This window comes from Candoia aspera, chromosome 1, assembly GCF_035149785.1.
Source record: "Candoia aspera isolate rCanAsp1 chromosome 1, rCanAsp1.hap2, whole genome shotgun sequence".
In the NCBI taxonomy this organism is placed as follows: Eukaryota; Metazoa; Chordata; class Lepidosauria; order Squamata; family Boidae; genus Candoia; species Candoia aspera.
The window spans coordinates 304,023,095-304,036,951 of record NC_086153.1 but is presented as its reverse complement, the minus strand read 5'-3'; the positions used below and the strand labels follow the sequence as shown (position 1 = coordinate 304,036,951).

At 40.0% G+C, this 13,857-nt stretch overlaps 1 protein-coding gene across 3 annotated transcripts in view; it reads right to left on the bottom strand.

Moving 5' to 3' along the window:
• The window catches only part of ZC3H14 (zinc finger CCCH-type containing 14), a 35,389-nt gene extending 33,152 nt beyond the window's left edge, over positions 1-2,237 (bottom strand). For all 3 annotated transcript variants that reach the window (XM_063290197.1, XM_063290199.1, XM_063290200.1), the window contains exon 1: positions 2,099-2,237. In XM_063290197.1, the coding sequence (XP_063146267.1) occupies positions 2,099-2,134 (36 nt within the window). In that variant the 5' untranslated portion in view covers positions 2,135-2,237. The remainder of the gene's footprint in view (positions 1-2,098) is intronic.
• Between the last annotated feature and the right edge of the window lie 11,620 nt (positions 2,238-13,857).

Genomic DNA, 13,857 nt, shown 5'->3' with positions numbered 1-13,857 from the left:
TGTGCAGTGCACCAAGGCCCTATGTCCTCCCTGCTTTTTTATTTTCAAACTTCCTGTCGAGTACAGGAGCCTGAAGAACTGCACTTTCATTTGCTTGAACACATGGCCATCTCAGTTTTCAGCAGAATGAAGAACTGGATTCACATTCAAGGAAATGTGAGTACAGATCCTCTTTAGACTTCCTTGCTCAATATAAGGAGGTCTAAAAGTAAAAAGGCAAAGCTGGCACAAAGGAAGGAAAGAACACATTCTCCCCAACCCTTTGTGCCTATGCATTTGAAAGAATTTATGAGATGGGATCCAGTTATACACCAAATAAAAGTTCACTGGAATAATATATGAAGAAAGCTACAAATTATTTAGGAAGGGATGGGAAAGACTTGATTAAGACCAGTCAAACTGCTGATGGCAAAGAGCACCTTCCAATGCTGGAGTCAATCTCTTTGAGCTCCACAAGATTTAATTTACTGCTGTAAGAACTGTGCTGAATCAGACTACAAACCCATCTACTCAAACATTCTGTTCTCACAATGGATGGCCAATCAGATGCCTTGAAAAAGCCAGCAAGCAAGACAACACCCACCTGCTTGTGCTCCTCAGCCAATGATACTGTCAGGCATATTGCTTCTGATACTAAAGGTACATAGCCCCAACCATGACTAATGGCCACGGATCTTTACCTCTCCTCCAAAAATCTGACCACAGTATTCTCTTTCAAAACTCCAAATTTACAGATGCCACTGCTTCTTGTAGCAGCTACTTTATTTTCATTTCATGATAAGTGAAGCGGTACGTTCAGAACTTTCATACGTTCAGAACTGCTCATTATTCAAGGCTGTGAATGATATCATAGACTACTATTATGAGAAAAAGAAAAACTCTCCTTCATTACTCTCATTGCACCATAAATAATTTTGTGTACCTCTGCCTTTTAGTACTTAAATATTATGAAAAACCAATAAAAATGCAATTTTGTACACAAAAATAAAAACAGCAGTTTTAAAGGATCCACACAACCACAAAATCACTAAGCATATCAATAAAGAAGGGGAAAATGCCCTGAAAATAATGTTATAAACAGAACAACTCCAAAAATGTGATCATATTGCTTGAAAATCTTTTTATTCCTTAACTGAGAAAAGACTAGTATATCTCATCTTTATTTTTATTTTTTTAAGTCCCAAATACTGTTTCTTTTTAGGGCAGTTGTTCCAGACCTTTCATCACCTGGAGCACCTCTTCTGCAGGTTCCCCCCCCCCCCCAATTTGAGACCATGTTGTTTGGAGCACAGTGATCAAAAATGTGCATATTATATTCACAACATTTGAGTCAACAGACTTTAAGACTGTGCTGCATGCTACTTACTTTATTTCTTTCTCTTTGAGTGAACTGGCAAATCAAAAAGTGCTGTCTCCTTGGAAGATGCATATTCATTTATTAGACTATATAGTACTTTTCATTTAGGAGAATGAAATGGCATACACAGTGTTCCCTCCTGACAACCACTTGTGAGGTGGGTTGAGCTGGGAGAGAATGACTGGCCCAAAGTTACCTACAGGAGCGTCCAGAGATTTGGGCAGGGAGGGAGAATAAACACGTTTATTGAGAAAGACACCGACTAGTTGTATAGGGAAGGGAGGTTATGAAATTAAAACTGATGAATATGTATCAAGATAGAGTAATAGCTACAGCTTTAGGATACTTGCAGAAAAATGACATACAAGTAGGTATTTTTCAACAGATTCCTACTCTACAAGTCCTGCAGGTCCTTGTAACAGCAAACAGCTTATGGCGCCATCAATTTCTAGGTATGAAACGGGGAGGAGAGAAGGTGAAGCTCGGATCTCGGAGTAGCCCCCGAAAAGAAGCCAACGCGCGGCAACCGCTTTGGACAAAGAAACTTTCGGCCCTGCCATTCCCCCCTCCCCGCAATGGTTGCGGGGAAAATGAAAGGAAGCGAGTCGGGGCCCACGAGAAAAAGGAACGTGAGGGGCGGTCATCCCTTCATCCCGCTCCAAGTTTCCTTCGCCCGCCTTCCCCTTGCGGCGCGTCCCCTGCAGCCCCCACCCCCCAGCCCCCGAGGTCCGCGACTCTCACCCGAATCTTCCGGCTGATCTCGGTGCCGATCTCCATGGCCACCGACCGACTTAGCCAAAGGCTTCCCGTCCCAACGCTGCCCAAAACCAGGTAGGCCCGACCCGAATCCGGCTGCAGGCTGGAAGAGAGAGAGAGAGAGGGAGACGAGAAAAAGAGACGGGACGAGACCCAAATAGGCCTCCGCCGGCAGCGCCCCCTCTTGGAGATGGAGGATAAGAGCGGGAGGTGAGGAAAGAAGGCTTGTCCTGCGGGCCTCACTAGATGCTAGCCGAGGCAGAGCGAACACTTTGTCTGAGGAAGGCGGCGGCGGCGGCGGCGGCTGGTACTAGGGCACCTTCCACAAGAGGCTTCTCTGAGCTGATTGATGCTTTTCTCTGGGGAGGCAGCCGTCTTGTGGGTTGATTTGTGCAACCTGTTCAAGTCTCTTGTTGAGTTAAAAGCACAAGTGTCGGCCAAGCTGCTATCCCCCCCCCCCCGATGGGTTGTTATGACAACATCCACCACCAAAGGGTGTGTCAGCGAAGGTAGATCGAAGCCTATTTGCCAAAGGAAAAGAGGGGACTCTCTTCGAATATTTTACAGTGAAAGGCACTGTAAATGCAATGTGCAATAGCATGCAAAATAGCCAGTTTGAAGATTGTATTTCCTTGTTCTTACATTTACCGTACATGCAGTTCCACAATGTTTTCTTCCCAAGTCAGGGTACATTCTGTAGGTGTACTTGAAAGAAACTTTAACTCAGTTCGAGGGTGTGTCTTTTTCACTTGATCTTTTCAAATATTTTTATTGTGTTTTCACTGCATTTTATATTAATGTTATTGTAAACTGCCTAGAGTCGCTCTTAGTGAGATGGGTGGTGACGAAATATGAAATATACATAAATAAATAAAATTTTAAAACAAGCAAAAAGTCGTGCAGGAACTTAAAGATCCTAACAAATTTATTATGGAGTATAAAAAATGTATTTGTTGTTCTGATGACAAAGCAGGTTTTCTTATAAACAGCTATGTAAATCATATTTGTACCTCCCCTAGATATGAAAAATGAAAAAGAGTTACAAATAGTTTACTTATTGTGATCTAAGGTGGTATTTCTTTTCTATTGCTTCTTTAGATTATCTCACCAAAAAGGATGCAGTGGAGATGAAAGGGCTGACCAACTAGCACATTTCATGGGGAAAAATATCAAAACAAGGGCAGTTTATAAAGACATTGTTTTCTATTATCCTGGTTAAGGCCAGGTGGGAAATTATCACTGAAGGGAGGAGTCATAAAAAAGATTTATGCACTGGAGTGTTTATTCTGACTTTTTAATCTGAGAAATTATTACTCAGATTCTCACTCAGTTGTGCAAACTGGAGTTCAAACTAAAATATATTTTCAAAGACTTAAAAGGCTACAAATATTTAGGATTATTCTAAGGAAGAAACAATGCAAGAAGACCAATAGATCAATTCTGAATACCAATAATCTTGTAGCAGTGATTCAGATCACAAAGAAGTGTTGACTTCTGTTCCTGAAGAAGTGTCCCAACAGACAGTGCTTTCAAGAAGTTTCCATTCTCTGCATATAATTACTGATATACAAGCCTTTGTTTTTTTCTAACGTGGCTGCATTTGTGTTCTTCCTTCATACTTCTTTCTCTGTAAGTATCTGCAAGAGAGCAGCTAGATGTCTTTACACTGTTATCAGCTGACAAATCACAAGTATTTTTGCTTCAGATTAGAGACATTTTAAAATGTGCCCACTGACCCATTTATATTGACAATAAACCTAATTTAAGTGGAAGATTAAAATATTTTTGAGAACTTTGAAAATAAAACCAATGCATTGGAGTCTTACTTTAATCAGAAAAGCTTAGCATAATGAAAAAGAACTGATCAGATGCTATTTATTGTAAACCCCAGATATATTTCTGCAGTGGCCTTTTAGCCAAAGCAGCAGCTGTTCCATTGCTGACATTCTCACTGCTAAACGTTCCAACTTCCTAAAGTAATGGCAGCAAGTATACATAGTCTTCTCTCTGATGAGAGAAACTGATGTCTGCCACTGTAAGATACTGTTTTCATACCCTGTTCATATTTTATTTTTTCCAGAGCACCTTTCAAAATTAATTTTTAATTACTGCATTCACTATATAGTTTCCTTTGTCCATTACTACTATTTTTGGTTACATTTGTCTTTCACTGTCTCATTTATCTAACTACAAAGGGTTGCTTTCATTAAGCTGCATAGAGTTGCATAAATACAAAATCACTTAAGCATTTTCTTCCATACTACAGTCCTGTGTCCTCTGAAGATCCATGCCTGATGATTGAGGAAATAGCCCAACTTTTTGTCAATTCCCAACTGTATCTCCCCCCACCCCCCATCCTGACATCTCTTTTATAGACTATGTTCTAGATCTTCCAGAGGCCCTTGAATTCCCAGAAAAGGCTTTTGATATACATGGGATTCTTCAGCAAAGGATCGTTACCTTGTCGTGGTGCTGGAGCTTGAGCACCTCAGTGATGCCATGAGCTAAACCGTGAAGGGCCACCCAAGATGGGAAGGTCATGGCAGAGAGGTCAGACTAAATGCGATCCGTGGGGAAGGTAATGGCAACCCACCCCAGTATTCTTGCCGTGAAAACTAAATGGATCAGTACAACCAGAGATATGTCGGTATACCATCGGAAGATGAGACCCCCAGGTCGGAAGATGGTCAAAATGCTACTGGGGAGGAACAGAGGATGAGTTCAACTTGCCTCAGACGTGATGACGCAGCTAGCTCAAAGCCGAAAGGACGGCTAGCAGCTGACAGTGCTGGTGGCGAATGTCGAATCCAATGTTCTAAGGATCAACACACCATTGGAACCTGGAATGTAAGATCTATGAGCCAGAGCAAATTGGATGTGGTTATTGGTGAGATGTCAAGATTAAAGATAGACATTTTGGGCGTCAGTGAACTGAAATGGACTGGAATGGGCCACTTCACATCAAATGACCACCAGATCTACTACTGTGGACAAGAGGACCACAGAAGAAATGGAGTACCCTTCATAATTAATCGTAAAGTGGCTAAAGCAGTGCTTGGATACAATCCAAAAAACGATAGAATGATCTCAATTTGAATTCAGGGCAAGCCATCTAACATCACAGTGATCCAAATATACGCCCCAACCACAGATGCTGAAGAAGCTGAGGTAGAGCAGTTCTATGAGGATCTGCAGCACCTACTGGACAACACACCTAAAAGAGATGTTATTTTCATCACGGGAGACTGGAATGCTAAGGTGGGCAGTCAAATGATACCTGGAATTACAGGTAAGCATGGCCTGGGAGAACAAAACGAAGCAGGACATAGGCTGATAGAATTTTGCCAAGACAACTCACTCTGCATAACAAACACCCTCTTCCGACAACCTAAGAGATGGCTTTATACATGGACTTCACCAGATGGACAACACCGAAATCAGATTGACTACATCCTTTGAAGCCAAAGGTGGCAAACATCTATACAGTCAGTAAAAACAAGACCTGGAGCTGACTGTAGTTCCGATCACGAACTTCTTATTGCACAATTTAGGATCAGACTAAAGAGATTAGGGAAGACCCACAGATCAGCTAGATATGAGCTCACTAATATTCCTAAGGAATATGCAGTGGAGGTGAAGAATCAATTTAAGGGACTGGACTTAGTAGATAGGGTCCCGGAAGAACTATGGACAGAAGTTGGCAACATTGTTCAGGAGGCGGCAACAAAATACATCCCAAAGACAGAGAAAACCAAGAAGGCAAAATGGCTGTCTGCTGAGACACTAGAAGTAGCCCAAGAAAGAAGGGAAGCAAAAGGCAACAGCAATAGGGGGAGATATGCCCAATTAAATGCAAAATTCCAGAAGTTAGCCAGAAGAGATAAGGAATTATTTTTAAACAGGCAATGCGTGGAAGTGGAAGAAGATAATAGAAAAGGAAGGACAAGAGACCTCTTCCAGAAAATTAGAAACATTGGAGGTAAATTCCAGGCCAAAATGGGTATGATCAAAAACAAAGATGGCAAGGACCGATCAGAAGAAGAAGAGATCAAGAAAAGGTGGCAAGAATATACAGAAGACCTGTATAGGAAGGATAACAATATTGGGGATAGCTTTGACGGTGTGGTCAGTGAGCTAGAGCCAGACATCCTGAAGAGTGAGGTTGAATGGGCCTTAAGAAGCATTGCTAATAACAAGGCAGCAGGAGATGACGGCATCCCAGCTGAACTGCTCAAAATCTTGCAAGATGATGCTGTCAAAGTAATGCATGCTATATGCCAGCAAATTTGGAAAACACAAGAATGGCCATCAGACTGGAAAAGATCAACTTATATCCCCATACCAAAAAAGGGAAACACTAAAGAATGTTCAAACTATCGAACAGTGGCATTCATTTCACATGCCAGTAAGGTAATGCTCAAGATCCTGCAAGGTAGACTTCAGCGATTCATGGAGCGAGAATTGCCAGATGCACAAGCTGGGTTTAGAAAAGGCAGAGGATCTAGGGACCAAATTGCCAATATCCGATGGATAATGGAAAAGGCCAGGGAGTTTCAGAAAAACATCTATTTCTGTTTTATTGACTATTCTAAAGCCTTTGACTGTGTGGACCATAACAAATTGTGGCAAGTTCTTAGTGGTATGGGGATACCAAGTCATCTTGTCTGCGTCCTGAAGAATCTGTATAACGACCAAGTAGCAACAGTAAGAACAGGCCACAGAACAACAGACTGGTTTAAGATTGGGAAAGGAGTACGGCAGGGCTGTATACTCTCACCCTACCTATTCAACTTGTACACAGAACACATCATGCGACATGCTGGGCTTGAGGAATCCAAGGCTGGAGTTAAAATCACTGGAAGAAACATTAACAATCTCAGATATGCAGATTATACCACTTTGATGGCTGAAAACGAAGAGGAACTGAGGAGCCTTGTGATGAAGATGAAAGAAGAAAGTGCAAAAGCTGGCTTGCAGCTAAACCTCAAAAAAACCAAGATTATGGCAACCAGCTTGATTGATAACTAGCAAATCGAGGGAGAAAATGTAGAAGCAGTGAAAGACTTTGTATTTCTAGGTGCGAAGATTACTGCAGTTGCTGACTGCAGTCAGGAAATCAGAAGACGCTTAATCCTTGGGAGAAGAGCAATGACAAATCTCGATAAAATAGTTAAGAGCAGAGACATCACACTGACAACAAAGGTCCGCATAGTTAAAGCAATGGTGTTCCCTGTAGTAACATATGGCTGCGAGAGCTGGACCATAAGGAAGGCTGAGAGAAGGAAGATCGATGCTTTTGAATTGTGGTGTTGGAGGAAAATTCTGAGAGTGCCTTGGACTGCAAGAAGATCCAACCAGTCCATCCTCCAGGAAATAAAGCCAGACCGCTCACTTGAGGAAATGATATTAAAGGCAAAACTGAAATACTTTGGCCACATAATGAGAAGACAGGACACCCTGGAGAAGATCCTGATGCTAGGGAGAGTGGAAGGCAAAAGGAAGAGGGGCCGACCAAGGGCAAGATGGATGGATGATATTCTAGAGGTGACGGACTCGTCCCTGGGGGAGCTGGGGGTGTTGACGACCGACAGGAAGCTCTGGCGTGGGCTGGTCCATGAAGTCATGAAGAGTCGGAAGCGACTAAATGAATAAACACCAATGTTGGTGTGCACTGCCTTTGGTAGAACTGTGGAAAACCATGCCCAGATATGGAAAGGATTTCACTTGTTCAATACTCTGGCCATTTAAACTCCAGGCATGCAATTTAGGCCTCTTTGCAAAGATCAGGATCTTACTTTGATGTAACTGATCTCGAGTGCTTCCGCAAAGCAGCAATTGGCTAGGACATTCAAAGCTCGTTTTAAGTCTAGTTAAAGTTCTTGATAGAAATACTATGTCATCTGTGTACCACAAGGTTGCAATATGTCTCTTAGCTAGTTTTGGGGGATTGATATTCTAACTGATTTATTTTAGCCACAAGTGGATTTATGTACAGATTAAATAGCAGGGAAGCTAAGAGGCATCCCTATCTTACTCCTCTGTAAGTTGGAATCTCATTAGTGTGGTGGTTTTGCATACTGCATTGGACTTTGATTCTGGAGTTCTTAAAGATATTGTGAATTAGTAACAGTAGCTGTTTATCTATAGAGGGGTTTATAACCTTATTCCATATCTTTGCTTTGGGAACTAGATAGAATGCGGATCTAAAATCAATAAATGCAAAATATAATATTGAGCCTGTTCTAGATGTGTATTTTTCAGCCAGAAGTTGAAGTATAAAGGCATGACCATAGATAGAATGTCCAGTCCTAAACCCACTTGCTAGTTTGCCAATATGTGCTCTAGGTTGATCCAGCCGACCAGTTTGTTGTATATTTAAACCTAAGCATCTTTAACAAATTCAGATTTCAAATGCTGTATTCTGCTGTGATTACTTGGGCATCATGCTTTCTTGCTCTCCACTGTATCCTTCTGCTGTTTGTGTCCTATAGAATAATGTACGGAGAGATCAGAGAAGTCTTCAAGGCCTTTACTCCATCGCTGTATGTCTAGTGATAGCATTCAGGACCTCATTTTTTTTCACTCATAGCCTATGCCTTTGTCATCTGATACTAAGGAGCCAATCATATTTCATTCTTACACATTGCTACCAGTCTCAGAAATCAATAGGCAGTAAGATAAGGATTGAAGGACATTGCTCTCTATCTAGGATGCACTACCTATGTATATTCCTATGCCAATGTATATTCATTCTATCTTTGGGATACTGATGGGAACATCCTGAGATATTTGAAAATTAAATGGCACATGTTGTGTATGAGTGTGTGTATACTATAAAATACTACCATAATTTTTGCTACTCTGGATTACTATACTAATAAAGCTCTACTTATTCATTCAAACAAGACTTTACGATACATTACCTAGCTATGAAAAGAATAAAGACAGAACTAGGACATTGATAAATATAAAATCTAGAAACACTAATAAGCAAAGAAAAAGAAATCTGGACTAAATTAATTCCTTTATCTCAAGATTAAATTAGTATTGTCCAAGTGATGATAAAATATATTTAATTTTTATTCCATTCATTTATACGATTTTTAAACTGCCTCGGTCTTAACACAGGGAAGGCAATTGATTAACAGAAATAATAATATATGCACAACATATAAACAACAACATACATGGGATTATGCAATGGGGAGGGAAGGACAGAAATCTTTCATTCCATGGGCGTTTGTGTAACGCTGGGTACAATCCACGAGATTGCATAATAGTCCATGATATGCCTCACTATTCACATACCATAGATGACTGAGAATCAAAGTAGATACTATGTGTAAATGTTTACTTTGTCAGCCTGTTTAATCAAAGAAAGAAACAAAAATGCTTCCAGAAGGTGAATGGGATCCAAGAAGAATATAGATAAAGGAAGGGCATAACCTTTTCTCATTCCTCAGTTTCTTGCTTCTAATTGGCCCCAAGTGGCTTGCGCCCTCACCAGATATTAACTTGGAGAAAAACAAAGGGTAAGGCTCTCTTATTTTTATGAACTATTGACCCCATTCACTCTTGTGATAGCAGCTTGACTCCAACAATGCTGAATTAATTCAGCATTGCCAGGAAGAGGAAATTTGAGGTCTTCCCCGTCACATGGATAAGGACAAGAAGGTGAAACCAGAGCTTTAGAAACTGAACAGAGATGTTTTAATAAACTTTTTGCTCTGGGTCATAGAGCTAATATAAGATTCTGTAATTTACTTAGCCATTGCCTTTTATCCATTCCCTGACATTTTAGGGAGTAAGTCTTATTGAATTTAATGGACTTTTTTTGTGTGTGCCTTTAAGTCAGTGTTGACTCCTGGAGATTGCCTGGACAAATCACTGCAGTTTTCTTGGCAAGATTTTTGGAAGTGGTTTGCCATTGCCTCCTCCTAGGGCTGAAAGAGAGTGACTGGCCCAAGGTCATAGTCTCCCGGCGTCTTTAACCACTACACCAAACTGGCTCTAATTGGACTTAGTCCTGAGCAAATATACATACGTTCAGTTTGTATGATCACTTTTATTCAGACTTTGCCCCCTGTGCTGGCTCCTTCAGTCTCTGGACCTTCTGTTTGTACTCATGGAGGGAAAAATGTATCTGATAGGTTGAAATGTATCAGATCACAATAAATGTTTTACATTTTTGATATGATGAGAAATTATCTGATCTTAATAGTATATGCCAGAATATAAATACTGTATTGTAGCCCCTGAAAGAAAGAATGAGGTTTAAACCACTCTAAAGTGCTTGGGGATTATTTAAAACCATAAGAATAAAAGCCTGGCTACACCATGTACCACAGATTAAGAATGGCATTAGCTAGTCTAATGAGATATTTACATGGTTAGCCAAGAAGAACTGTAAAAGATAAAAATATTTATTTTAACATGTAGACTTACCCAAGCGAGAACAAATAGTAGCACAAATGCTAGCAAACAAGTATAAATTGGCAATGAAGCATATATTTTGAGTTTAAAGACCATATTGCTAAAATTTTACACATTTTTATATTAAAAATTCTTAGATTAATAGAAATAGGAAAACAGCCAGAGATATGGTTGGACTGCTAGACAACACAGGAATGAAAATATTACGAAAGAAGAAAATATTATGAAAGAAGGATTGACTTTTTTTTTTAAGCTAACAGTGGTATTTACATTGGCACTCACTGTTGAATGAGTTGGACAGATATCTATGGTTGAGTTGCAGTAGAAACTGGTAGAGTAGTCCTGTATCTCATCAAAGAGAAATGGGAAGAACACTGCTTCTACACTCATAGAAATTACCCTACCTACATAGCCACATTAAGTATCATTGCATTTTTTCCTTATCGAAAGCTTACATTATCCCAATTTAAATAGCAGTTTCATCTCCTCCGTGTTTTCCTTTTCCAGGAGGAAAATTAAATTGACCTCCTATAATATTGTCCCTTTGAAGCAAGTTATATTTGCTGATGCTGCTTTTAAAACAGCAGGGAACTTGGAGATGATGACAAATGCAAAAGATGCTCTTTTGCAATCTTTCCTATTTTCCAGACACTGGGTCAGGGAGTGATATGATCCTGCTAGCTGTGTTTAGTTATGATGTGTGGAGTTCAAAATTAGATTTTGGACTTTGTGGACTGAATTAAAGGCACCAAAGAATACCAAAAATATATAGAATGGCCTTTGATTGTGTTGATCACATCAAGCTGTAGAATGTTATTACTGTAGAAAAATGGGAATCCCAGAATATCTCGTTGTCTTCATCTGAAACCTATAGTATATACAGGTCAGGAAGCCACCGTATGGACAGAACATGGCATAACAGACTGGCTCCAGTTGTCAAAGGAGTGAGACAAAGCTGTATATTCTCCCCTTATTTATTCAATCTATATGCTGAATATATATTAAGGGAAGCTGGATTGGAAGGAGATGAGTGTGATTTTAAAATTGGAGGAACAAACATCAACAATCTGTGCTATGCTGATGACACTACTTTGATAGCCAAAAATGCAAAGGATCTGCAAGCTCTAGTAATAAAAGTCAAGGAGCACAGTGAAAAAAATGGGACTAACATTAAATATAAAGAAAATCAAACTAAGGACAACAGATAGAATAACTAGCCTTAGAATTCACAATAAAGGTATTGAAGTAGTAGATAATTTCTGCCTTTTAGAATCAACCATCAACAGTAAAGGAACAAGCAGTCAAGAAATATGACCAATTACTCTAGCACTAGGTAGAGTAGCCACAAAGACCTTGGATAATATATTCAGATGCCACGATGTACCTATACTTAGAAAGATCAGAATAATGCAGGCAGTGGTATTCCCTATGATACTCTATGGAAGTGAAAGTCGAACTTTAAAGAAATAGGTTAGAAAGTGTATTGGCACTTTTGAAATTTGGTGTTGGAGAAGATTCCTGAGAATACCATGGACAGCCAAGAATCAACAAATGGAACATTGAACAAATCAATCCAGAGTTCTCACTCAAGCAGGGACTGATTGGCACTTTGTTTCTATCTATCCTATCTGGTCAGGCAGGAGGGGCATACTTTGACTCCTGTCTCAAAGGTGTGTTGGCTGGCGGGGCTCAGGAGAACCTATTCTGTCATGGCACCTGCCCTCTGGAACATCAACCTTTTGGAGATCAGACAGGTCCTGTCCCCGCTGGCCTTTCACAAGGCCCCGAGGACTTGCCTCTGTGCTAAAGCTTGAGGCCCTGGGTATGTGATGGAGCCTACCTCCTGGTTATGCAGAATGTTGATTGTTATTTTATAATTCACCAGCTGCTATGGGTTGATTTTTAATATATTTTTATCATTTTAATATTATAAGTCACCCAGAGTTATATATTTCAGATGATAGCCATATAAATCAAATCAAATCAACTCAACTCAATAAACAAACTATGTTCTTCTCTGCACTTCTGAAAGAAAAAAGGTGATTGGCTCAGGTTGTTCTCAGCATTTCAAGGTCAATGACAATGAAGATGTGGATTGGTTTCAAGTTGCTTTTGGATGACAAGGCATGGGAATCATAGCAATATGGAATTTGCCATAAAGTCACTATGAGAGGCTATCAGCTATGATGATGATGAATAGCACAGCTAGGACAATTGGATTTGGGATAGATTATTTTGATGATGTAAACATTGAATCTGGGCTTCTAAAGCCCTATTTAGAATGTTACTTTACATAGCTTAATTTTAACAAAATATATCCAAGAACACATTCAATGTGTTTTCCAAGCACTGTCCTCATAAACACACCTACTGTGGATATTAATTTTTGCTTGAATTACAAAGGTTTAAAATAAATGGAATAATCTTTCTTGATTCATCTCTTCCTGACAAATTGATTATGTGCCAACAAGTTGTTGTTGAATGTTAGTGACCACATACATTTTCTCCATAATGATCTGTCCCAACTTGGTCTTTCAAGTCTTCCAATAGGCTACTCATTGCCGGTGTAACTGAGTCCATCTACCTTGCTGCTGGTCGTCCTTTTCTGTTCTGTTCTGTTCTTTTCTTCCAGCTTTCCCAGGATTAGAGCCTTCTCAGAGATCTAGGTCTTTGCATAATGTGTCCGAAGTAGGATAATTTCAGCCTGGTCATTTGTGCCTTGAGCGAGAACTCTTCTTGACAAATATCAAAGTAATAATATGTAACTAGCATTAATATTTGCCACCTCTGTTCAGAATTGTTTATTCTATGTGTTTGAATCTGCAAGAATTTCCTCATTTTGGAGTAGCAGTTAAGGTGTTGGTCTGGCACTGACTCACTCAGGTTCAAATCCACTCTCGGCCACAGAAGATCACTGGATGACTTTGTGTTAATCACTCACTCTTCTCCCAACCTATCTCACAGGGTTCTTGTGGGAAAATGGGAGGACGGAGCACTGCTTTGAGTTCCTGAACCAAAGGTAGAAAATTAATCCAAGAAATAAATGCATAAATACACACTTCTCATTTATGTTACTACCCAACCATTGTATCAGAGAATCGCTAATGAAGGTAGCCTTTTCATATCCCACGGTGATGGTTGGATGATGCACTTCCCTAAATCAGTAACGCTAGTATAGAAACACTCACAGAAGAACTGAAAAACAGAAGACCCAGGAATAACTCTGCCATGGCCAAAGTTTTTTTCAGATGTAATGTAGGACGGCGACCAAAGTGTAAGCTTGTCAATGAAACTTGTCAGTTGCCTGAGTA